This window comes from Pecten maximus, chromosome 10 (assembly GCF_902652985.1).
Source record: "Pecten maximus chromosome 10, xPecMax1.1, whole genome shotgun sequence".
Taxonomy (NCBI): domain Eukaryota; kingdom Metazoa; phylum Mollusca; class Bivalvia; order Pectinida; family Pectinidae; genus Pecten; species Pecten maximus.
Genome location: NC_047024.1, coordinates 7,784,152 through 7,811,837, shown reverse-complemented (window position 1 = coordinate 7,811,837; position 27,686 = coordinate 7,784,152). Strand labels below are relative to the sequence as shown.

Below are 27,686 nucleotides of genomic sequence, written 5' to 3'. Positions count from 1 at the left end.
TCTCTGGTTATATCGATTAAAAAGTTTAGTAACAATGAGTTAGCTGTCTGTCTGGTCATTTATGGTCAATTTATCATGAAGAAAGGAGAACATAAGCTTTTTATACCTCACTTTAGTCCCGCCTACTAAGGCCTCCACGCTGATGTCTGAAGGAAGTAAATTGCAGATTCGCGACTTTGTATTGAGATGAAATAAGGAAGATTAATTAGCTAGTTGTACTGTTTTATCGTCTGGAAAATATGTTATATCCGATGATAATTCCAAACAGATATCACTGAAAGTAAAACGAAAATTAAGGCAAGGAATTTTAGAAATGATATTTTAATCAACAACAATTTGAACATGTAACAAACCCTTTGCTCCTCTTCTTAGTGGCGGGCCTAATCACATTTAATTATGTACAGGCATCCAGTTATCGCGACGTTTAGTTTTCTATCTTGTTTTATTGCATATAAGTATTGCTCAAACGAGACGACGCAGCTAGTTCATGGTATAGTCCTGGTGTTTGATATTGTGAACCAAACCTCCTGATAAATTGATGCCCCAGCTTGCCATGTCGTCACGTCAAACGCAAATCCAGCTTTACGCACTATGAATATTATATAATATCGGTGTCGTTCAAAATACTATTTTGATATACATGTATTCAGATTAGTGATCTAGCGTTTTCGTTTGACGACTTGGCAAGCGGAAAGGTCTGATGTAAGCAATATCTTTAAGACACCATTAATTTGAAAATTAATTGATGTGTTATATTTGCTGATCATGTAATCACACCATACTGTAAACATATCATACTATCTTGTACTTCTATGTAAACTATGAAAGCAGAATTTTTGTCAATATTCATTTATACAGAATAAAGAAGGCAGGGAGATTTCTTCACGTGTTTCCTCCGGACTCTATTCTCCTTATATGTCGTATTAGCAATGTTAAGGGAGGTATGCATATCTTCACATTATAACCGTTGCCGGTATACAAGTGTCATAGATGCTGCATACAGCATTATTTTGTGCTATGGCATCTGTCAGTTGACGAAAAATCATTTTTTGATTCTTTCGTTACGAAAATTCCACTTTCACGGTACTTACTGCATACCAAACGTTCTTTGACACTGGTGAAGTTGACACTCTATTCTATAAAAAATGTACTTTCCTACTTCTCAACAACTTCTTAAGTAATTTCTTATTCAATGTATAAAACATTCTATATTTATAACGTTATATAGATTGGTTAAGAAATAATTACATTTTCTTGTATAATATGTTGGGGAAAATAAAATGACATGAAATAGAGTCTAACGTTATTTCGTGATGGACTGAAATCTCAATGTACATCATTGTGTGGTAGGATTCACCTCAGGAAATAAGCATTAGTTATAACCAAGTTTTATCACTAGCGTTGAAGTCGATGTCATTTCATTTTCATCTATCATATCCTATATTCCTTCTGTAAATTTCATATGTAGACAGGCTGAGTGTTTGGTAGTACAGTATTGTTAGATATTAAATATATGTCCGGGCTGTCAACGTTTACACAGTTTAGCATTATATATATAATCGGTACACTTTCAAGTCCAGTTCACGTTCGTGCTGATGTGCAATACACAATACCAAGTACATCCCAGTCCTCCGCCACTTGATACGTTGTGTATATAGTTTACCTTATAACATTGTCCTATAGTTCTATGAATTTTTCAATTTACTTTTAGAGATGTTGACGTGAAAGTGATAAAAAATATGTATTTTTCTGTTTATAGTTAATTCCGACAGGAAGCGGCCTTTCTGGACGGCGGATATGACGTGTTCATACTGACTCGTCGGCGCGTTTGCCTATTCTTATGAAAGACGAATGACCAAGACGCCCAACTCTGACATAAGGCCGCCTCCCTATTCTCATAAAGGACGATGTCGGGATCTTTCCAATTCGTATGAATGCTCTTTTCATGTCTGCGCCACTTTCGTCTGCACTTCGTCCTATACGCATGAATGAGCTAATCCTCTTTTCTTGTTGCTCGTCGTCACTTCCGGTGTCCACATCCGAAACCTCATTTTCTCCATCCATATTTCTGCCTATACGCATAAATGAACTCAATCTTTTGTCTTCGGGATTGTCGATACTTTTGCCGATACGCATGAATGAACTCATCCGTTTGTCTTCGGGATTTTCAATACTTTTGCCGATACGCATGAATGAACTCATCCGTTTGTCTTCGGGATTGTTCATACTTTTGCCGATTCGCATGAATGAACTCATTCGTTTGTCTTCAGGATTGTCCATACTTTTGCCGATACGCATGAATGAACTCAACCGTTTTTGTTCGGGATTGTCCATACTTTTGCCAATACGCATGAAAGAACTCATCCTCTTGTCCAACGGTTCATCCGAATTCTTACCTATTCTCATGAATGAGCTTAATCGTTTTGCAACTTCATTTTCTGCAAGGCTTTTGCCTATGCGCATAAATGAGCTCATTCTTTTATCCGGTAGTTCGTCGTCCATACTTTTTCCAATTCTCATGAAAGAGCTCAATCTTTTATTAAGGGGCTCTCCATCCATGCTCTTTCCTATTCTCATAAACGAGCTTAATCGTTTGTTGATTGGTCCATCATTGCTCTTTCCGATTCTCATGAAAGAGCTTAATCGTTTATCCATCGGATCATCAGAATTTTTACCAATTCTCATGAAAGAGCTCATTCGTTTGATTTCCTGCGGTTCATAAGCACTTTTTCCTATTCTCATAAATGAGCTTAAACGCTTATTTTCGTCCATGAGTTCATTTTCGTTTGGTGAGTCATAGGATTTTCCTATTCTCATAAAAGAACTCATTCGTTTTTCCTGTCCGTCCACAGAATGATCTTCACCATCTTTTCCGATGCGAACAAATGAGCTCAACCCCCTTGCTACTCTGTTATGACTTTTGTCTGCGTCTGCGTCATTTTCAACTTCCGTGTCCGCTTTTGTGAGCTTGAAGTATAAGAGCGTCAGAACTAGCAGACTCCATGGTCGGGCCAAATACATGTCTGAAACGAAAAGGGATGATTAATGTGAGAATCTAACGACTTAGTTTATTGAGAGTTATGTGAAGTGTTTCGTAGGAAAAAAATATGAAAAACGAAATTGTAGAAATAATCTATTAATTCACAAGCAAACCATCATTTAATATTAACCATTATTAATTCATATATCATGCTTTTAAATATATATATGTAAAAGGCATGCACAATGAATCTTTCTTTGATAAATCGCATTACTTCACGTGATACTCTATCTCTATGAGAATCGGTACGTATTCTGTATTTAACTACAGTACACTTGTACCTATATTCATGTTGCTGTAGCCAATATATTATCTTTTTTTACTCTGTGATGATAACATATCAATGTTTTAAGAAATGAAAATAACAAACTGGCGATGTTTAGCAAAATACGGAACACACTCGTCTACAACGTTTTTAATTGAATATGATTATTGCCATGAAAGATATATATGAGTGAAGATAATTAGTTCTCAACAACACATAAGTAGCAGATGACATTGGGCATGGTGTGTATCCCCCACAATATAGGAGTTAATAGGAAATAAAACATTATCTAAGAAGTGTTGTCATTAGTGTCGATAGCCCGCATTGCTAGCTTCTGGCGACAACGTGATATTTACATAGCACCATCAGAGGACCTGTTCCAAAACTATCGACATATCTAGGGAAAGGGTAACAAAGCCTAGAGGCAGGTGCGCACCTGCTAATCTTCAAATAGACTTAACGTTCATTGTATACATAAACATGGATAAGATATATTGTAATGGCTAGTGATGGTATGGTGACTAGTATAATTTAGGGAACAGTTCATCAGTATTTTATATAAACATATTCATATTCAATCCCTGCACAAGCACATTACTATATAAGTTACTTGTTGTTGTAATTCGAAAGAGCCAATCGGCCTAAAACATTTTAACATTTATGGAATTACTAGGAAATCTGACTTCCTAAATTGACTACAACTGGCGTCATCAATTGACATTTAAAAACAAATGCAATAATATCAAATAAAATGTACCGCGATTGACAATAGGACATTGTCCTTATTTTGACCTCGGGATAAAATTGGAAACATGTCTTCGTCAAACATATGCGGATTAAGTTGACTCCACTTCCTTTGTGAAGCTGACTCTGGTTTACATACGAATACTTATAAATACAAATAAACAACCTCGTACACATTGACCTGGTACACATTGACATCGTTCTTATTGACCTCGTACACATTGACCTCGTTCACATTGACCTCGTACACATTGACCTCGTACACATTGACCTCGTTCACATTGACCTCGTACACATTGACCTCGTTCATATTGACCTCGCATACATATGCCTCGTTACATTTACCGACCTCTTTTTTTATATAACGCTGATATAACTTCGTCGAAAAACTAGTTATATACACCACAAAAATGTAATACTCATCAAAACAAACATTAGAAGTATCGAAATGTATATACGTCTCTGGTAGACACGATCATGCCAGCATTTATAGATACTGTCCCTACCTCAACGTGAGAGACATAGTATACCTGAGATCATAACCTTTAATCAAATTAAACTGATGCTGAGCAATATTTGCCTATATACAATCGTCTCCAAATCCTCCTCACGTGACCTGTTGTGGTATATAAGGTCATTAACAGACCGATAAGTTCATACATGTATGTACTTTATACTCGACATGATGAGAAATGGTAAATAACTAGGACGGCTGTCACTTGACATCTGACGTAAAACGTGCGAAGTCAAAGAAATTGTCAACTGTTTTCGTGTAATGTTGTAAGAAAACAGAAACAATACACAAACTGGCCTGAAGGGATCTGAATGTTAGACTACTAGTACAGAAACATGTTAAAAAGCAATTACATCACCAATGATACACTCCACAATAGCACGATCACGCCGCATCGATCAACAGAGTGGAAGGCATCGTCAGGCCTGCTCGGAAACAATTATATATTCCATCTTTTACTTAATAGAACCTCGGGTGTCAGTACATTTACTAACACATTACATTGTGATTGGATTGAGAGAATTCGAACCCTGTATTATAGAGATTGGAAATTGTAGAGGTAAATTCAGCTTAAGTAATAACTTCAATTCAAAACCAACTTTTTATCAACGATAGATTTAATGTACTGTAAACGATTCCTAATTCCCTATTGTTAACTTTCCCTTTCTATACAATATCACCACTCCTTTAATTTATGGTGCTAGCAAGTCTCAGTTATTTAAAAACAGTCAATTCAGCACAGTTAATTCAACACAGTTAATTCCAGAAACGCAAGTTGAAGAAGAAAGTAGAAAGTTTTATAATCGAAATCCTGGTCGCAAAGGGAAGTATTCGGTTTCCTTAGAGACGTATTCGAAACTCACCGCAAGCCACACTTTACAAATCAGGACAAAATCTGAGATAAACAGCCCTGTTTGACATTCCACTTTGCAATATTTGCTGACATGTGCCTGAAACCGGACAGGGGTTTTCATCTAAGTTGTCGCTTGATTATGTAGAAAACGACATTCAACATTCAAAAGTGCACATTAACATTGCTACAATTTAATTCTGGGGTATAATTGAAATCTTCAAATCGTTCAGTTTGATAGTTAAAAGATATCAGACTAATAACTTTCATTTAATAAAGATGAATGGGGAGTCAAGTGTTTATTACCAAAGAAAAAAAGGTGTTAAGAATTTCCTTGAATCAATAACGCTAACACTAGGAATCATAGCGCTACCGTTATCACGTAATTTTGATGGACACCACAGATAACTATGGAACACTTACAAGTGGAAACTTCCGTGTCGTGGTCGTTATGCTTTCAATACGTGACATTATATTGGCGTTTAATATCAACAAACAGGGGTGTGTAATGCCCTGACTAATCCAGCCTTACTTAATGTCTGGTCCAGCGTGTGAGATGTCATTAATCTCAGCGGGTCCACCTCATAGCATCGTAATCGATTCAACCATCAATTAATTAACACTTTTATCAAATAAGGCGATAAAGTTGCTTCAAATTTGCACAGGGAATTAACACTGACACGTACTCTAAGCCATGGCTCGTTGCTACTTCAAACCCCGATAATATCCCAAGGGAGGTAATCCAACAACAAAGGTAGGGACATTACACCTGTACTTTTGTAATCAACTAGTGCCCGTATTTCCCAAGGGGCTGATCAATCATGCCATGTTCATGTTATCGTTATATCACGATATCAGGCTAATCTTTTAATCGAGATACATTGGTTGTATTTGAAATATATTTGGATGTAAAAAAAAGATATATATATGTGTGTACATACAAAGTCAATTTGACATAACTAAGCTACATATTAGTATAAGTTAATCATACATCATCAAAAGTAAGCCTAGTATTTCTATAAAATATAAATTCGCTATGTGCGTGTACATCATAGCAACACGAATGACGACTCAGATTTTACTCGGAGATGAACATGTATTAGATTATTTTGATAGAAAATATGAATGAAATAAGAATGGGGATAGGAAATTAAGCAAAATTTCAAATTCAGAAAACAAAAACTCCTTTGTCTATTTCTAACAATGAGGAGAAACGAATTGATGTAGCTGGACTGTGTCTACATATAACACGATGCCGATGTTTGCGGATAACAGACGTTTGACAAAGCCTTTTATAGCTGATTGGTCAATGATCGCCTCGAGATGACAGATCTCTTTGTCGTTTACTTATTCATAATTAAACGAGAAACTGTGAATAATTTATCGGAAGTTTTATAAATATCGATCCAAATAAGGCTTAACATCCATGTGTGAATGGAAAACAATGTAGCATTTTCCCTAGTGTGGATATAGTGAAATGGATATGGAATAGAGTGATGGAATCCATTGTAAATGGTAGGATATGGACTTTGTCACGTAGATCTGTTAAAATATTCTTGTTTACTTATATGATGGGTCCTCCTACTCGATACAATCCTTTAATTCCTGACCATATCTATATATTACATCTGCGTCATATAGTGTATCTATAAAGGAAAATTATTAGCTTATCTATTTATCGTCACTAAAAGCCCTCCTACGTCTTCAATCATAAATCGCATTGTTAAGTCATTCAAGGGAGTAGTGGGTCGCCCTTTATATGTTTTAATATTTAGACATAATGCTGTTTCATATCCCCAATACGGGTTTAATGGGGTTTAATGTATCTATAAATGAATTCATATTAAATTATACTATGCACTTGGGTTTCTTAACAGTTTACTGTCCTAGGACAAAGTATATTGTACGCTCTGAAGAAACATTCAGAAGCATGTACGATTTTTGGTTAGGAATTAGATATCAGTATTGTGGAAGCTAACGCATCTTTATGTGTTTCTGAAATTGTTTTGTTTCCTTCTTTGCTTACAATAAACCAATACATATATGTTGTTTCACTACGAAATGAAGTAGAATGTGCGAAATATTTTTAATAGTTTTAACATTCAGTATGGTATAACATTGAGTTACGTGGAAATGGGTCCCCAATGTTGTTCCATCTTCATCCAAAACGTTATCGAACGATACTGTTTTTTCGAGCCAAGGTTGCGTATGTTTTTATTGTTTTTATGTGATTTTAAGATGCCTTTAGCTGACAAACTTTAATTGAAAAAGTCGGAAATGTCTGTCAAATTAAACTTTTACTTTATAACACAATTAGTTCGCGAGTTTGACAGAAAACCCCTAAATATTTTCGAAATCGTTTTTAACAATTATTGATGGTATTGGAGTGAAACAACCATTGCTATTTCTACATGTAGCTAAAGACTTGACCATATGTAAGTCTGCTTTTGTTGCATATAAATGAGAAATCAGTAAAAGATAATCAGCCTGTATAATGAATTTAAACAAAATAAGTACCTTATACCAATTTCATGTATACAATTTATGAAAAATACATAACGGAAACAAATTGTAGTTATGTCACATGATTACATCGTAGGTAAACTGTAATGTTTATAGTAAACACCTAACCTTATCTTTAATTGGTGAAGCAGTTAATTTCAAAATAGTTTGATAATTGATAATCATACCTTTACCACTAACCCGCACTGTCTAATACAATTCATCCTGGAATCGGACATAGTCAACATCAATTAATAAAGGCAGACCCATATACTGTTCATGAGCAATAAACACACACGGATTGACCTTGTTAACATCGACCATAAAGCTTGGAATTCACGTAAGATTATAGCAAGATATGGGAAATCTTGCACTTTGAGACTACAATGTATCTATAATATGTCGCTGGCCACCGTATACCTACCAGCGCCGATAGAATGGTGTCGTGTCTTGATTAATTACTGTTTATTTCGTTCATCTCCGGGATATATCGATGTCGATGTTACAGATGAGGTACAGATACCATAGCGCCGTGTTTTTATTTCGGAGATCTGCTTTAGCGGATATCGTCGCACAAGATATTTGACAAGTTTTTTGTACAAATACTGATTAATTTTGGCTAACAACACGATTTAATTATTCATTTGAGCGTCATGTTGTTGTAGCATATGTTTTGATGTACGATATATTGCTCTTTCCCTTTTTTTATTTAGATATCAATCCGACTGATAAAAATCTACCTAGAGGATGTCGAATACAAAGTCATACTAACGATATCTTACTATGAGATGATCTGTCAGTACTCAGTCGGGGGCACAAGTTTATCTACGTCATCCATATCAAATATCTACCAACATATTGATACCTAATCGGCATCTACGTGTAATGTAATTAAAGTCGCGTATGATTTTTTTTTTTTTTTTTTAGTATGAGGAATTGCCCTGTGTCACGCGAGATCTCGTCCGGTCACATGAACGCAAGCAATACTAATATGGCCGCGAAATGTTTGGAATCTCGAAGTTGAATTAAAAAATGATTGGATTCACCTGTCTGTGTAGGATGAAATGTACATTTTGTATGCCCGCATGGTCAGGTTTGTCGAAAAATGATAGATGTTTCGAACCATGTTAAAGTTAAAGCAGTGTTTCATATGATTTTATAATTTCTTCTTGTAAAAGATATTGTGTATGAAATTGATTCTTATGATTGACTGCGGTATCATTGTTGCTATTGCAAATATAGATTCTTTGACTCTTTGATCGACTCTCGACAGCTGATCTGTGCCGCAAATTATAGAATTATATGAACTTGACCATAACGTCTTTTAATTCTTTTATGTTGTCGGTGTTAGTATGGCTTAAGTTAATATCGCATTTGACTTAAAAACTGAAAGCAGATGTTATCGGTATCAGATTGAACGTTTAGAATAGATATTACCAGAACCTAGCCGGCAAATGATTGTTCTAGAATAGTTAAGACAGAGGAAAGTCTCGTTCGTTCGGAGCAAGCCGAACATTGACTACACCCTACAAGGCCATTTGCACAGTCCCGGTGTAATCCCGGACTTACTTGCCCAAGCCTATGATATTAGTTAGGACCGTATGGGTAGCTACAAATAACGAGATCAGACTTATCTAGCCTAAAAACAAAACGACAAAAACACAATTAACGTCAGCTAGAGACAATTAATATTCCGGATCGTCTTGATTGATATCCACGGAAAGTATCTCTGTAGCTTGGGGGATACAGAAGATGGCCATAACATAACGCCTGTCGGTAGAAATAGCTCGAGAAAGACTTATGGCTGTATTATAACACTACAGCGTCCACGTCAGACATTGGCTCGTAATGATTGCTGATTTTTCCTCTTGATATGATTACGTTTATTGTCTATATATTTCATTGTTTACATAGAAAATGACATAATATTTCAGCGCTATTAAACAGCAGATAACTTATATATCATTTATATAGTTTACATGGAAATACACTTATGTTCATCGGCGTGCGCGCAATTTATCACTTTTCGAGAAAAGCGTTACGTCTGTGAACGGCAATTGAGCCAGTGTATTAGCATACATCAAAGTTCTCGGTATTCTCGTGATTTGACATTGTCACACTTGTAAACTAATAAAAATCCCAAGAGAGCCGCTACATGTAGAGTATGGTACACCGTGTAAAGTTCTGCTTCTTAAAATTCGCAAGGACTGAAGGAGAAATAATATTTATTACTTTGAAATAATGTTTCGGCAAATATCTTTAGCCGAATTTAATTGAGCAACGATCCTGAGGGAATAACATAAACGCAATTTATTCTAAAAATGAATGAGTTGTGTAAACGTATCACACTTCATATTCAATTAAATAAGTTCACGGGTATATTTTGAATTACTGATGTAAGCAATTTTAATTTCATCCAGATTAAGATTGTATCATGGTATTTACAATTATATTAACAAAGCATTCAGCTCGAAACAAAGCTTAACATTTTTGCTCTGAAACTTATTTTTATAATCATAAAAAGCATATTTTGGATACAATAGCTCAAAGACAACGCAAATTACACAATAAAAGATCAATATGAAAAAATAAGAAGAAAACATACTTGTAAACGTAACCTTGATCCTTGTTCGAAATATAGCTGAAACGATGGACAAACACAAACAAACAAACAAACAACTTAATGAAAGCAATAAAATGTTCTCAAAATGAAAACAATGGTAACGAAAAGACTGATGAAATTTCAGGGACACATTGTCAGTTAGATGCTTATCAAAATATGTCACCCAGTATTAATTTTTATTAAGATTGAGATTTTATTATTATCATTATAACGATCACCGACCATGACGGACATAATATCATCCAAAGAGATATATTCATTACATATCAGGTAAATCATGCATGTAGTATACCTTACCAATGATTCATTAAGTATCAAGTGTGATGTGTATCTTACCAATGATACATTACGTATCAGGTGTGTAGTGTATCTTACCAATGATACATTATGTATCAGGTGTGTAGTGTATCTTACCAATGATACATGACGTATCAGGTGTGTAGTGTAGTGTATCTTACCAATGACACATTACGTATCAGGTGTGTAGTGTATCTTACCAATGATACATGACGTATCAGGTGTGTAGTGTAGTGTATCTTACCAATGACACATTACGTATCAGGTGTGTAGTGTATCTTACCAATGACACATTATGTATCAGGTGTGTAGTGTATCTTACCAATGACACATTATGTATCAGGTGTGTAGTGTATCTTACCAATGATACATTATGTATCAGGTGTGTAGTGTAGTGTAGTGTATCTTACCAATGATACATTATGTATCAGGTGTGTAGTGTAGTGTATCTTACCAATGACACATTACGTATCAGGTGTGTAGTGTATCTTACCAATGACACATTACGTATCAGGTGTGTAGTGTATCTTACCAATGATACATTATGTATCAGGTGTGTAGTGTAGTGTATCTTACCAATGACACATTACGTATCAGGTGTGTAGTGTATCTTACCAATGATACATTACGTATCGGGTGTGTAGTGTATCTTACCAATGACACATTACGTATCAGGTGTGTAGTGTATCTTACCAATGACACATTACGTATCAGGTGTGTAGTGTATCTTACCAATGACACATTACGTAACAGGTGTGTAGTGTATCTTACCAATGATACATTACGTATCAGGTGTGTAGTGTATCTTACCAATGATACATTACGTATCAGGTGTGTAGTGTATCTTACCAATGACACATTACGTATCAGGTGTGTAGTGTATCTTACCAATGATACATTACGTATCAGGTGTGTAGTGTATCTTACCAATGACACATTACGTATCAGGTGTGTAGTGTATCTTACCAATGACACATTACGTAACAGGTGTGTAGTGTATCTTACCAATGATACATTATGTATCAGGTGTGTAGTGTAGTGTAGTGTATCTTACCAATGACACATTACGTATCAGGTGTGTAGTGTAGTGTATCTTACCAATGATACATTACGTATCAGGTGTGTAGTGTATCTTACCAATGATACATTACGTATCAGGTGTGTAGTGTATCTTACCAATGATACATTACGTATCAAGTGTGAAGTGTATCTTACCAATGATACATGACGTATCAGGTGTGTAGTGTAGTGTATCTTACCAATGACACATTACGTATCAGGTGTGTAGTGTATCTTACCAATGATACATGACGTATCAGGTGTGTAGTGTAGTGTATCTTACCAATGACACATTACGTATCAGGTGTGTAGTGTATCTTACCAATGACACATTATGTATCAGGTGTGTAGTGTATCTTACCAATCACACATTACGTATCAGGTGTGTAGTGTAGTGTATCTTACCAATGACACATTATGTATCAGGTGTGTAGTGTAGTGTATCTTACCAATCACACATTATGTATCAGGTGTGTAGTGTATCTTACCAATGACACATTACGTATCAGGTGTGTAGTGTATCTTACCAATGACACATTATGTATCAGGTGTGTAGTGTAGTGTATCTTACCAATCACACATTACGTATCAGGTGTGTAGTGTATCTTACCAATGACACATTACGTAACAGGTGTGTAGTGTAGTGTATCTTACCAATGACACATTACGTATCAGGTGTGTAGTGTATCCTACCAACAAGTCTTACCGTGTGTAAACGTTATATCATGTAGAAGGCATTTTTGACCATATCAACGAATAATGGAATTCTAATAAATAACTAGATTTTTTTAATGAACTAGTGAGATATCTACTTCACGTTTCAGTTTTTAGCAGTTTCTGTGAAATATACCGCTATCTCAGACAAGCTATCCCAGATGTATAATAACAGACAAAAGAGGATATTATTAGCAGATTGAGTCTCACGTTACACGTCATATATCTCTATCCATGTTTTACAAAACTAAACTAATTGAACAAAATCAAGTTAAACAGAGAAAGATACATGATAGAGTATCAACACTCCCGGACAAAATCGATACCAAGACACTTATCAATTCCTTTGTTTAATTAGTAAAACGTTATTGTACGTTGAGGGACCGTTTGTTAGAATTACTTCTCTATCGACGCCGTTGTATTTAGATTGAAATGTTTTATGCTTCGTCAGCTGTGCCAACCAAGGCTTGAGTTAGTTTGTTGGTCAGTTTAAGGCTACTTTAATTTGACTTTACGTTAAAACGATACGAAAGAACGTTCGTACCATGACACATTACTAGCTAGACAAAGAAATCTATAAAACAATAACTTGAAGTACTTCTTCATTAAGTGTTAATATACCACTATGGGATCAAGCTGGATACTGAAGTGTTATCCGAGATCTTGCTGCTCTTATCCGAGATCTCGCTGCTCTTATCCGAGATTTCGCTGCTCTTATCCGATATCTCGCTGCTCTTATCCGAGATCTCGCTGCTCTTATCCGAGATCTCGCTGCTCTTATCCGAGATTTCGCTGCTCTTATCCGAGATCTCGCTGCTCTTATCCGAGATCTCGCTGCTCTACGACAAGATAATAATAGTGATATGATTGATAATGCTGGCTCTATACCTGTCAAAAGGGAATCAGTGACAGTAAACATAACATGAGAAAATTAGGTTATACAGAGTATTGGAAATTAACCATACAGAAAGTTTAATGGTCGACACATCACAATCAATGTATTTCCTCATGACGTAAGACGAGTATCAAGGGATACTCGTTGATATCCCTTGAGGTTTTTTTTATAAGCCGATTCTCGTTTCATTTATAAAGAATGTGACATTATCTAGATTTACATCATTTTGCCTTATGACGTAAGGTCTATGTTCGTTGATATCTCTGGTGGTTTTTATCACCATAAACCTTGGTTCTTATATCGGTAATATGACGTTGATGTTATCTAGATTTGCATGGCGAATGTCGCAGATAAAACAGTAGATTCGTTCCCTTCCGAAACACCTGGGTTTTACTCATTGTACCTTTAAAAGGGTTGCATGTCGTTTCATCAATTTTGAGATATAATTATGACTTCTTTTTACTCCTCCTCTTTTGCTTTATCACTTCATTCATAGTTGCCATAGATAACATATTCTGTTGACGGAGGTATCTGTCTCTATCGTAATACCGTTACTCGATTTACAGTGATCACATCAGAAGGTGATTTAAACATACGACTGTCTGTGTTTCAATTTATAAGTATTGAAAGACTGGCATATCGATTTGCCTGCTACATTTGTTTGGAACGTCTATAAATTCAACTGTCAAATGAAATTAATTTTAAACATCTATGAAGATACATTGCTTAGTCAGGTTCTTCTTTAATTAGTAATTTCATTAATTCAATAGCTACCAAAATTGGTTGCAAAATTCATTATCACGCTGTCAAAATACAACTCAGAGAAATAACTCATCTGAAATGTATATGTTAAATCAAAACCGCGGCGCAAAACTCTACAATACAGTATCGGCATACTACCCTTGTTGTAAGCTATATCTGTGTATGAAAGCCAGTCTTCAACACGAATATTGTGACAAATATTAAACGTTCATTGCAAAATGAATGAAAACAATATAACACTGCAAGCACGTGCACACACGAACTTCCAATTGGAATAGGAAGTGGCTAGATAGCAACATTTTTTTATAAACACAAGCAATTACTGAATATGAAAAATCAGACAAAATGTCCCTTTATAAACGTCTAGATCTGTGTAGCTAGTTTACTTTCAAACATGGCATAAGGATATAACGACCCGTGCACACATTTTCTTAAAAATGTCTGAGATTATGGTACCCACTGTCAAGGCATTCGGGCGTGTATTGCATGCGTACAAAATATATAATTATGATATATAATTTAGACACGATGACGTAGAAATCAAATATCTCTAAAGTACATAATTAAACATTAACTTAAATTAGTACACCGTTGCTTAAATAAAAACTGTCCGTTCATCCTCGTTACTCAAAGCAAGGTGTTCTCTTTCTTGATTGGTTGAATTGTGGAACCAAAAGGCTAAAGGAAACATAGGCCAAGTTGTACTTTAAGATACTGTTTGAAAAGTGAGGCAACTGGAAAGCGGTGGCTAGACGAGGCTGCACAAGAGTGGAACGGATATTGGCATTAAATATTAAAGACAAATCTTTTCTAGATCGCTAGACAATTTAAATTCCTGGTCCCCTAACTTTAAATCATTTGTATGTACAGAGAGTATTAGGTAGCTGTGATATTCCTAACCATTTTAGTTGAAACTACATGTATATTGGTCTCGTGTATGGCGGATACTGTTCCGAATACGTGCCCTATCATTGACCTTAAACTATTGGCCAAAAATCATCAAATATTTTTTTAATGTTCTAATGCAGACATTTGCCGCGCCAATGACTGTACCATGTCCTTGAACGTTTACCAGAGGGCTCCATGCACCTTCACGAACTCTGTCTAATTGACTACATACCAGATTAGGGACTTGTAATGGAGCGGAAGATATCTGCGATTCATACACAGCCAACTGTCACCAACATAAGACCCTCCAATAACCCACACCATACCAGGAAATGGCAGTATACGTCACAATGTATAATATGAATCAATGTGGCAACACAGCCACCAACTACACATGAACCCCAAACTAAGCTAATCTAAAGTCATTAATTCCGTGGTGAAATTCTTACACTCCTGGCCAAATTATAAATATATAACATCCAGTAACATAACTGTTTTGGGATTCCATCCCTTTATATTTGACGCAAAAACTAAGTTACAGTTCTGTCATAAAGGGTTTGTAGACATCAATTACCCGCCCAGACACACACCTAAGTACATCATCATATACATGTACGTTCACGTAGCATACGAGCTACAGTAGTGCAGCAATTGACTTCAGCATCAGTCACTTGGAAAATATATACAATGATCCAATGGACACTGAGAACATTTTTATTTTCTGGTATTATAACATTCTATCCTCATTCAACGGGAGATTGACCTCCATTTCCATGGAATCATAGTGCAAGTGTTGTTCTTATCCTTTAATCATTACTGTTGTATATTAAAACAAAATAATCTACAATGCTTCGATGTGCAGTTCGAGCTTTTAGATTGTTTACCATTCAATTTTACCGTACTTATTGTCACATCAAACCGGTCCTACGTACAGTTTGTATATCTAGAATAAAGTGGGAAATATCTCAATTTAGTACATATTTTTTTTACAAAGCAAAACTGTGATCAATCAGAAAATAATAACGAGGCAAACTTTATAGACTGGCAAGTAATTTTCACTTTAAGTTTACTTTGAGATGTACACTCTAAATAAAATTCTTAACTAGATATGAAACTGACAGCACCAGGTACCAGCAAGTATCCACAGTATAACCTAGAGAGAAAGGTATAGTCAATATTACAGTATTGTTATATACAATATATTATTATATACTTTAACGTGGAGCCGCCTAAATTGTAATTCAAATCTTATTTAAAAAAAAAAAAAATTTAATCAAATTGTCATTTCCATTTTATTTTAAAGTTGCGATAATATGTGCTTTGGAACGTTTACAACTCTTGAATTAAACGCCACAGAACTGAATTATACATTAGAGTCATGTGTATGACCTTATTGTTTACAGCATTACTGAGTCACCACAGAACTGAATTATACATCAGGGACATGTGTATGACCTTACTGAGTCACCACAGAACTGAATTATACATCAGGGTCATGTGTATGACCTTATTGTTTACAGCATTACTGAGTCACCACAGAGCTGAATTATACATTAGAGTCATGTGTATGACCTTATTGTTTACAGCATTACTGAGTCACCACAGAACTGAATTATACATCAGGGACATGTGTATGACCTTACTGAGTCACCACAGAACTGAATTATACATCAGGGTCATGTGTATGACCTTACTGATGACAGAATTACTGAGTCACCACAGAACTGAATTATATATCAGGGTCATGTGTATGACCTTACTGAGTCACCACAGAACTGAATTATACATCAGGGTCATGTGTATGACCTTACTGAGTCACCACAGAACTAAATTATACATCAGGGTCATGTGTATGACCTTACTGAGTCACCACAGAACTGAATTATACATCAGGGTCATGTGTATGACCTTACTGAGTCACCACAGAACTAAATTATACATCAGGGTCATGTGTATGACCTTACTGAGTCACCACAGAACTGAATTATACATCAGGGTCATGTGTATGACCTTACTGAGTCACCACAGAACTGAATTATACATCAGGGTCATGTGTATGACCTTACTGAGTCACCACAGAACTGAATTATACATTAGAGTCATGTATGACCTTATTGTTTACAGAACTTACTGATTTCAGAATCACTGAGTCACGAAAAAACGGAAGACAACATTGATTCGTAATGAGTTTTGTGGCAGTGTCAATATTAGAATAAGAAGAAAAAGAGTTCTTGATCATAGGATGGATGCATCAGATATAACATCGGAATTTGTCTTAACAAGTTATCGATAAAAGAAATCACTAACTTACTGTGATGTACAGCGTTTTCTTATTTGCTGTTTTTTTTTCGATTTATAACTAGATACTTGGTAGCCGTCGTCATACCTATCGGTAGGTTACTATTGGAATATGCAGTTATCACTTTCTGTTTTGAAGCTAGGGGATTGCTAGTAGCGCCAGAATGATGGCGGCGCGACAAGCACGTGCAATGTATTGTTATATTATCGTGTATATGTTCGTTTTATCAGTCTAGACAAACAGTGTTTTGATTAACGTGCTTCAGCAAGTTTTATTCTAGAATTAAATTGATGAAATACCAGGAATGTATTATCAATAATGCCGGCATGAATCTTTGGAAGATGTATATACAACCAATATATTACGTCATTATATGTCACTAAGAAACTAAAAGATATGTTTCTGTACAAGACATGGAACGTGAAATATATTTGATGTATGGAAGCTAAATATCTCTGATATTTCCAAAATATAAATATATTCTCCCTAACACTGTAGGCGGACTACACGACAAAACAAGTCACATTTATAGATGTATTCTCCCGAACACTATTGTAGGCTGACAAAACAAGTCACATTTATAGATGTATTCTCCCGAACACTATTGTAGGCTGACAAAACAAGTCACATTTATAGATGTATTCTCCCAAACACTGTTTTAGGACGACAAAACAAGCCACATTTATAGATGTATTCTCTGAACACTATTGTAGGACAACATGACAAAACAAGCCACATTTATAGATGTATTCTCCCGAACACTATTGTAGGACAACATTACAAAACAAGCCACATTTAGAGATGTATTATCCTGAACACTATTTTAGGACGACATTACAAAACAAGCCACATTTAGAGATGTATTCTTCCGAACACTATTGTAGGACGACATTACAAAACAAGCCACATTTATAGATGTATTCTCCCGAACACTATTGTAGGACAACATTACAAAACAAGCCACATTTATAGATGTATTCTTCCGAACACTATTGTAGGCTGACAAAACAAGCCACATTTATAGATGTATTCTCCCAAACACTGTTTTAGGACGACAAAACAAGCCACATTTATAGATGTATTCTCCCGAACACTATTGTAGGACGACAAAACAAGTCACATTTATAGATGTATTCTCATGAACACTATTGTAGGACAACAAAACAAGCCACATTTATAGATGTATTCTCCCGAACACTAGTGTAGGACGACAAAACAAGCCACATTTATAGATGTATTCTCCCGAACACTATTGTAGGACAACATGACAAACCAAGCCACATTTATAGATGTATTCTCCCGAACACTATTGTAGGACAACATTACAAAACAAGCCACATTTATAGATGTATTCTCCCGAACACTATTGTAGGACGACAAAACAAGTCACATTTATAGATGTATTCTCCCGAACACTATTGTAGGACGACAAAACAAGTCACATTTATAGATGTATTCTCCCGAACACTATTGTAGGACAACATGACAAACCAAGCCACATTTATAGATGTATTCTCCCGAACACTATTGTAGGACAACATTACAAAACAAGCCACATTTATAGATGTATTCTCCCGAACACTATTGTAGGACAACATTACAAAACAAGCCACATTTATAGATGTATTCTCCCGAACACTATTGTAGGACAACATTACAAAACAAGTCACATTTATAGATGTATTCTCCCGAACACTATTTTGGGACAACATGACAAAACAAGCCACATTTATAGATGTATTCTCCCGAACACAATTGAAGGACGGTAATATATAGTCATATTTTTTTCCCTTGTATATTTTAAGTAGATATGAGCAGCAGATTCCAGAAAGTTTTGTTTAGGATCATGATGCAATATAGTAATATTTTATAGTTTTGTATCGAATGTAGGTAACTTTACTATTTATATAGTTCACGAGTTTCTGGGGACATATATCCGACAGTTAACGCAAATGTGTCCCAAGGTTAGATTACGATGTAACTCGTTTTATTGCCAAAAAGATATTAAAATATTACATGGCATTAACTCCGAGTTAGGATGATAAAATGATACGTTTCAATAATGTAATAAAATTCGTTGTCTGCCCTGAAAGTGTATTTTGACGCCGAAACACTCATTAAATGCCTGGTAATACTAGTTCTAACTAAGGGAATCACGTCTCCTATGGATGACAATTCTATCACTACCTGAGGATGTTGCCTTGATGTAAACGAGGTACTTATACATGTATATCTCTCCCGTAACATCTATTTTTCACATGTAGGTATTATATAAACACTAACACTGGATTCCCTTTACCAAATATCCCCGAGGCACACATCGGCTTTATCTCATTTCGTTTCGTTTGTCTAGGCGTGAATTACCGTACTGGACGTCTAGGATGTTAGGACCTTACTGTAGATTACACACGTGACCTACCGTACTGGACGTCTCGGATGTCGGGACCTTACTGTAGATTACACACGTGACCTACCGTACTGGACGTCTAGATGTTAGGACCTTACTGTAGATTACACACGTGACCTACTGTACTGGACGTCTAGGATGTTAGGACCTTACTGTAGATTACACACGTGACCTACTGTACTGGACGTCTAGGATGTTAGGATCTTACTGTAGATTACACACGTGACCTACCGTACTGGACGTCTAGGATGTTAGGACCTTACTGTAGATTACACACGTGACCTACCGTACTGGACGTTTAGATGTTGGGGCATTACTGTAGATTACACACGTGACCTACCGTACTGGACGTCTAGGATGTTAGGACCTTACTGTAGATTACACACGTGACCTACCGTACTGGACGTCTCGGATGTTAGGACCTTACTGTAGATTACACACGTGACCTACCGTACTGGACGTCTAGGATGTTGGGACCTTACTGTAGATTACACACGTGACCTACCGTACTGGACGTCTAGGATGTCGGGACCTTACTGTAGATTACACACGTGACCTACCGTACTGGACGTCTAGGATGTTAGGACCTTACTGTAGATTACACACGTGACCTACCGTACTGGACGTCTAGATGTTAGGACCTTACTGTAGATTACACACGTGACCTACCGTACTGGACGTCTAGATGTTAGGACCTTACTGTAGATTACACACGTGACCTACCGTACTGGACGTCTAGGATGTTAGGACCTTACTGTAGATTACACACGTGACCTACCGTACTGGACGTCTAGGATGTTAGGACCTTACTGTAGATTACACACGTGACCTACCGTACTGGACGTCTAGGATGTTAGGACCTTACTGTAGATTACACACGTGACCTACCGTACTGGACGTCTAGGATGTTAGGACCTTACTGTAGATTACACACGTGACCTACCGTACTGGACGTCTAGGATGTTAGGACCTTACTGTAGATTACACACGTGACCTACCGTACTGGACGTCTAGGATGTTAGGACCTTACTGTAGATTACACACGTGACCTACCGTACTGGACGTCTAGGATGTTAGGACCTTACTGTAGATTACACACGTGACCTACCGTACTGGACGTCTAGGATGTTAGGACCTTACTGTAGATTACACACGTGACCTACCGTACTGGACGTCTAGGATGTTAGGACCTTACTGTAGATTACACACGTGACCTACTGTACTGGACGTCTAGGATGTTAGGACCTTACTGTAGATTACACACGTGACCTACCTGTACTGGACGTCTAGGATGTTAGGACCTTACTGTAGATTACACACGTGACCTACCGTACTGGACGTCTAGGATGTTAGGACCTTACTGTAGATTACACACGTGACCTACCGTACTGGACGTCTAGGATGTTAGGACCTTACTGTAGATTACACACGTGACCTACCGTACTGGACGTCTAGGATGTTAGGACCTTACTGTAGATTACACACGTGACCTACCGTACTGGACGTCTAGGATGTTAGGACCTTACTGTAGATTACACACGTGACCTACCGTACTGGACGTCTAGGATGTTAGGACCTTACTGTAGATTACACACGTGACCTACCGTACTGGACGTCTAGATGTTAGGACCTTACTGTAGATTACACACGTGACCTACCGTACTGGACGTCTAGGATGTTAGGGACCTTACTGTAGATTACACACGTGACCTACCGTACTGGACGTCTAGGATGTTGGGACCTTACTGTAGATTACACACGTGACCTACCGTACTGGACGTCTAGGATGTTAGGGACCTTACTGTAGATTACACACGTGACCTACCGTACTGGACGTCTAGGATGTTAGGGACCTTACTGTAGATTACACACGTGACCTACCGTACTGGACGTCTAGGATGTTAGGACCTTACTGTAGATTACACACGTGACCTACCGTACTGGACGTCTAGGATGTTAGGACCTTACTGTAGATTACACACGTGACCTACCGTACTGGACGTCTAGGATGTTAGGACCTTACTGTAGATTACACACGTGACCTACCGTACTGGACGTCTAGGATGTTAGGACCTTACTGTAGATTACACACGTGACCTACCGTACTGGACGTCTAGGATGTTAGGACCTTACTGTAGATTACACACGTGACCTACCGTACTGGACGTCTAGGATGTTAGGACCTTACTGTAGATTACACACGTGACCTACCGTACTGGACGTCTATGATGTAAGGACCTTACTGTAGATTACAGACCTGACCTACCGTACTGGACGTCTAGGATGTTAGGACCTTACTGTAGATTACACACGTGACCTACTGTACTGGACGTCTAGGATGTTAGGACCTTACTGTAGATTACACACGTGACCTACCGTACTGGACGTCTAGGATGTTAGGACCTTACTGTAGATTACACACGTGACCTACCGTACTGGACATCTAGGATGTTAGGACCTTACTGTAGATTACACACGTGACCTACCGTACTGGACATCTAGGATGTTAGGACCTTACTGTAGATTACACACGTGACCTACCACACTGGACGTCTAGGATGTTAGGACCTTACTGTAGATTACACACGTGACCTACCGTACTGGACGTCTAGGATGTTGGGACCTTACTGTAGATTACACACGTGACCTACTGTACTGGACGTCTAGATGTTAGGACCTTACTGTAGATTACACACGTGACCTACTGTACTGGACGTCTAGATGTTGGGACCTTACTGTAGATTACACACGTGACCTACCGTACTGGACGTCTAGGATGTTGGGGCCTTACTGTAGATTACACACGTGACCTACTGTACTGGACGTCTAGATGTTAGGACCTTACTGTAGATTACACACGTGACCTACCGTACTGGACGTCTAGGATGTTAGGACCTTACTGTAGATTACACACGTGACCTACTGTACTGGACGTCTAGGATGTTAGGACCTTACTGTAGATTACACACGTGACCTACCGTACTGGACGTCTAGGATGTTAGGACCTTACTGTAGATTACACACGTGACCTACTGTACTGGACGTCTAGGATGTTAGGACCTTACTGTAGATTACCCCAAATTTCATTTTCATGTAGAGTGGTGTCCTCCTTTACATTACGTTGTATTTATCAAGAATAACTCGTGACAGTTAAGGCGTTGTCAGTCACATCGATCCGCCCGCATGACAGCTATGTAGAAACGATTACCTTCCGACTGGCTTATACCAATGTTTCGTATCATTAATTCGTAACGTAGGTATTTTCTTTCTTGAACAGAATCAATCGAAAGTTAAATACCTCGCGTTTAATGCTGTTTCTGTGGCGTTCGTTGTAAAACAGTTTCTTGGAATACGAAATAAGAAAGATTGTTTTTGAATTAGCGCGACAGTGAAAGGCGAACACATATTGATGGTTTGTGGAGATAAATGATTCGTGTTTAATCGCGATAATAGTACATCGCCAATTACTTCCTGAGTATTATTCTTCAAGTAAGAAGACAGACGACTAGACGTATATACCCATCGTATCCGAATTCATAATAGTTGCCATAGCATGGACTTTTATTCATTAATTAAAATCTAATCTCACACTTTTTTGGTTGCCAGTCATAGAAGATATACATATCATTTACGACCATCACCCTGACAAGGTAGATTACTCTTCAGTGTATTCGCCCAATCATTTTTTATTTCTTTTAATATCAATCTATAATTACATCCCTCGTAAACCTATATATAAGACTTGGAATGAAACTGGATCAGTGTCCTTTTGAGACATTTCCTCCCACAACAGATGAGGTCAATGTTCCAAGCAGACATTGCTGTGATGTTAGACTGTCTCAGGAATGTCCGTTTACGCTGACAATAGGAACAACACATGACAGCGAATATCACAATACGTATACTGAGATATTGGCTGTATAATGTAAATTTGAGTATTGGCGAAGTCAATATTTAGCAAATGGATCCTAAGTACATAGTATTTATATAATTAGCTACTCTGTGTTACAGTACTTCCAGTATGCCTTTAAGAAGTTTGGCATTTTAATATATTCTTGATAACTACTTTCGTGTCCCGAATATGAAAACTCTTTTCAGTTCCGTGAATTCGAAGGCGCTATTAAAAAGACATGATCTATTTTATAAAATTTGATATCCTTTTATCTTACTCCGATCGACGGTATTGTATATCACATAGTTCATATAATCTTTTCGTTAATTTAAGGTAAAATATTAAACCACTTTTTTTAACAATCAAAATATACAATGCGAATGCATTTTAAAATGAAATTTTATCTCATTTCGCACTTGTGTTGTTTTTGGAGTCCCTGGAAGTGTATATATACAAGATATCAAACCAGTGGATACATAAGGAGGCAGTAAGTAAATCATGTTATATATACAAGATATCAAACCAGTGGATGCATAAGGAGGCAGTAAGTAAATCAACATGGCCATTAATGACCACGGCGGTCAATGGGCCGTTAAACCAAAACAAAAAACAAATGAAGTTGGTACATGAACATTTCCATCACAAATTAAATTAATTACATTCGCTGTACATACATTATTCAAGTTTACGTTTATCAGAATTGTACACAGAATTGTACATGTATTACTTCCGTGAATTGATATCTATAACCAGTTTGTTATGATAATTTTCTGACATGTTTGCTCTGCTTTCTCTTTTCAAAATGTATAAATTCATCAGGTAAATAGCTATATTTGTTTATTTAAATTAGTAATGACCATTATTTTGCTTTCGATTTTATACCTCGAGTATAGTGATATGATTATAACATAAAAATAACACTGTAATAACTGACCCGAGTTTTCCGGTTGGCTTGTTTCCCCCGAAACCAACTCAATCGGAAACGGCTCGTGTTTAACAAGGGCTACATACTCCCCTGTGAGAGCAAGGCGTAAGACTTTTTGGTCAATATTTCCCTGATCCGAACGTGTGCGCCAATGAAATAGAGGTCAATAGTTTCAATAACTACGCTAGTGAACAACTAGACTGACGCGTACGCTCAACCGAGTTAGTCAAAGAGAAAACCTCCCTTACTTATTCTGTAAAAATGGGTACCTTTTATACCGGTGTGACACACAAAAAAGGTGATTAATCTTTCTACATATCCAAATGCTAAGAGAAAAAAATCTTACCTATTTAAAATGATATCGATTTCGTTTCCAAATCGAAACAATAATGTCTGTTTCAGATTTAAAGTATGTACAGAATACATACAAACAAAATAAAATGACCTTTATTCGTACCTTAAATAATTGAACATGTGTGTGCTTCCTGAGATGCATTAGGAAGGAAAAGTTATATCCATAGTTCATCTGAACTGTAACGTCTACAATATCCTAGAAGGGCACACCAACACTGCCATGCGATTTGACAGAGTTATTACGTATCACTCTATGTATAGATGTACTTCTTGATTACAAACCTTAGCAGACAAGATACAACTGCCTTAATGCAATTACCGACACATTTGGAACTTAATCTTGTTTAAGTTCCAAACAGAGACTACAAATTAGCACTTTGACTTGACCTTTCTTATGTACATATTAACTTTCGAATGATAATAAACTGAGGTCTATGTATCTCATAAATATTGAAAATGCTTCTTTTTTAATTTTCAAATTATGCTCTAAGACGTACAGGGGAAGTGTCTATAAAAGTCTTCTTGCTGGTATTTTGACAATTTAATTATTAGATTCTGTTCTTGACGGATTAATCTATCACAGAATTCCTCCAAAGAGGATAGAACAATACACACAATACCTCACGCCGCGACTGGGCAAATTCTATGATATCAGTTACCTTTGAAATGAACATTTCAGAAAATCCAATCATCAAAAAACCTACGCTCTTATTGCTGTATTGACATTCCAAACGAGCATACTATATGATTGAGGGAAAACCAGCCATTGTGTATGTCTAAACCGGTATTTCTAGAGCAAATAATTCCAGCAATGGCTGTTAGTTACCCTAACAAACATTCTTGTTGTACGAGTATTTGCAAGGCAAGGACAATATTCCATGTATTGAAATGTATTTCGAAAGAAAAATGCAAAGATAAGGAAAATCTAGAAAAAAAACCCGTCGCTGAGAAACCATATGGAAATGAAATCCCTTCTGAGAAGTAGCTGTAGCGCGAAAACACACAGGTCATCAGAATTTCACAGATATAGTAACTTGAAAAGTTACACGTAGATTGGTTTGCTCTCTTGAAATTTTATCATTTTGTCTCAATACGATTACGGAGAAAAGCTATCATTTCATACAATGTATTTGGTAAGTGTCATCTCTATGTCAATTTGTAGTTATGTTACTTGTCGTATCCAATATAATATGTCGTGATATTACTTGTCATATCCAGCAGAATGTGTCGTTATGTTACTTGTCATATCCTGTAGAATATGTCGTTATGTTACTTGTAATATCCAGTAGAATATGTCGTTATATTACTTTTCATATCCAATAGAATATGTCGTTATATAACTTTTCATATCCAGTACAATATGTCGTTATGTTACTTGTCATATCCAATAGAATATGTCGTTATATTACTTGTCATATCCAATAGAATATGTCGTTATATTACTTGTCATATCCAGTACAATATATCGTTATATTACTTGTCATATCCAGTACAATATATCGTTATGTTAATATGTCGTTCTGTTAGTTGTCATATCCTATAACATATTTCGTTATGTTGCTTGTCATATCCAATAGAATATTTCGTTATGTTGCTTGTCATATCCAATAGAATATTTCGTTATGTTGCTTGTCATATGCAATAGAATATTTCGTTATTTTGCCTTTTATATACAGTAGAATATGTCGTTAAAAGCCTACTAATGAATGCTGACAAACCTTGAAATGTCAGTTCTGTGTTTGTTAATGCGATTTTGGAGATTAATAAATGTCACTACCTTTATTTGAAGTAAAGGAAACAAATCGACATCCGCATCATAACATGTTATTTCACAAATTCACAATTAAAAAAAAAAAATTTCATTAACCCTTCTAAACATTTAAGCAACTAATACCTACCAAAACATATATATCAAAAGCCTATAAATATGGCGAAAAAGTGTTTAGTAAAGATTAATGGTTTCATGTTCCTAAAATGACAAAGTGTGCTTTACCGCTAGTTTACCATTTTTCGGTGTTCAATAAATTAATAGAGAAAACATAGTCTTTAATGTTAACATCACAAACCTATCTATTCCAGAACAAATGCAAATCAGAAAACTTAATTGATTTATTAAATAATAAAGATTAAACTTGTTAAAATTATTAATGACAAATTTGAAGCTTACCGTTTGCATTTTGTTATCATATCAAAATAAAAAAGCATTGTTCGAAATTACAATGCCAAAGACTTACCTTGTACGGTAGATAATCAGTTATGTCCAGGTAATTTCTATAGTTTGATTGTCCGTTTCACTAATTAGCTCGCGTGCCACTGGAACCCGGTATCGCCGTATCTCTAGCTGCCTAGGAAAGAGCCGTCTTATTTAAACTCAATACTAATGTATGCGAGCCAGGGGTATATATCGTGGAGCAGAGACAGCAATGCTGAGTTTAAACGGTGCACGTACAGTATAAACCTGCGTAACTACCACTCGGACTCAAAGGTCCCACTCAAAGGTGTTCCGAACTGTCAATTATACGAGGTCGACCACTGATTGGCTATAGCGAATAACGGGCTCCTCATTCAATTTTCAGCTTGCTGTCACAGCATGATTTGCTTGTAGCGGCTGAAGAGAGGGACATGATAACGTGACTTAGGACAACCGCCTAGGCTT

At 36.5% G+C, this 27,686-nt stretch overlaps 1 protein-coding gene across 1 annotated transcript; it reads right to left on the bottom strand.

Moving 5' to 3' along the window:
- Positions 1-302: 302 nt before the first annotated feature.
- LOC117336134 (FMRF-amide neuropeptides-like) lies at positions 303-27,464 on the bottom strand. The gene is made up of 2 exons (XM_033896518.1): positions 27,265-27,464; positions 303-3,023 (listed from the first exon to the last, which is right to left on the bottom strand). The coding sequence occupies exon 2, from the start codon at positions 3,019-3,021 to the stop codon at positions 1,807-1,809; it is 1,215 nt and encodes a 404-aa protein (XP_033752409.1). The 5' UTR covers positions 3,022-3,023; positions 27,265-27,464; the 3' UTR covers positions 303-1,806.
- Between the last annotated feature and the right edge of the window lie 222 nt (positions 27,465-27,686).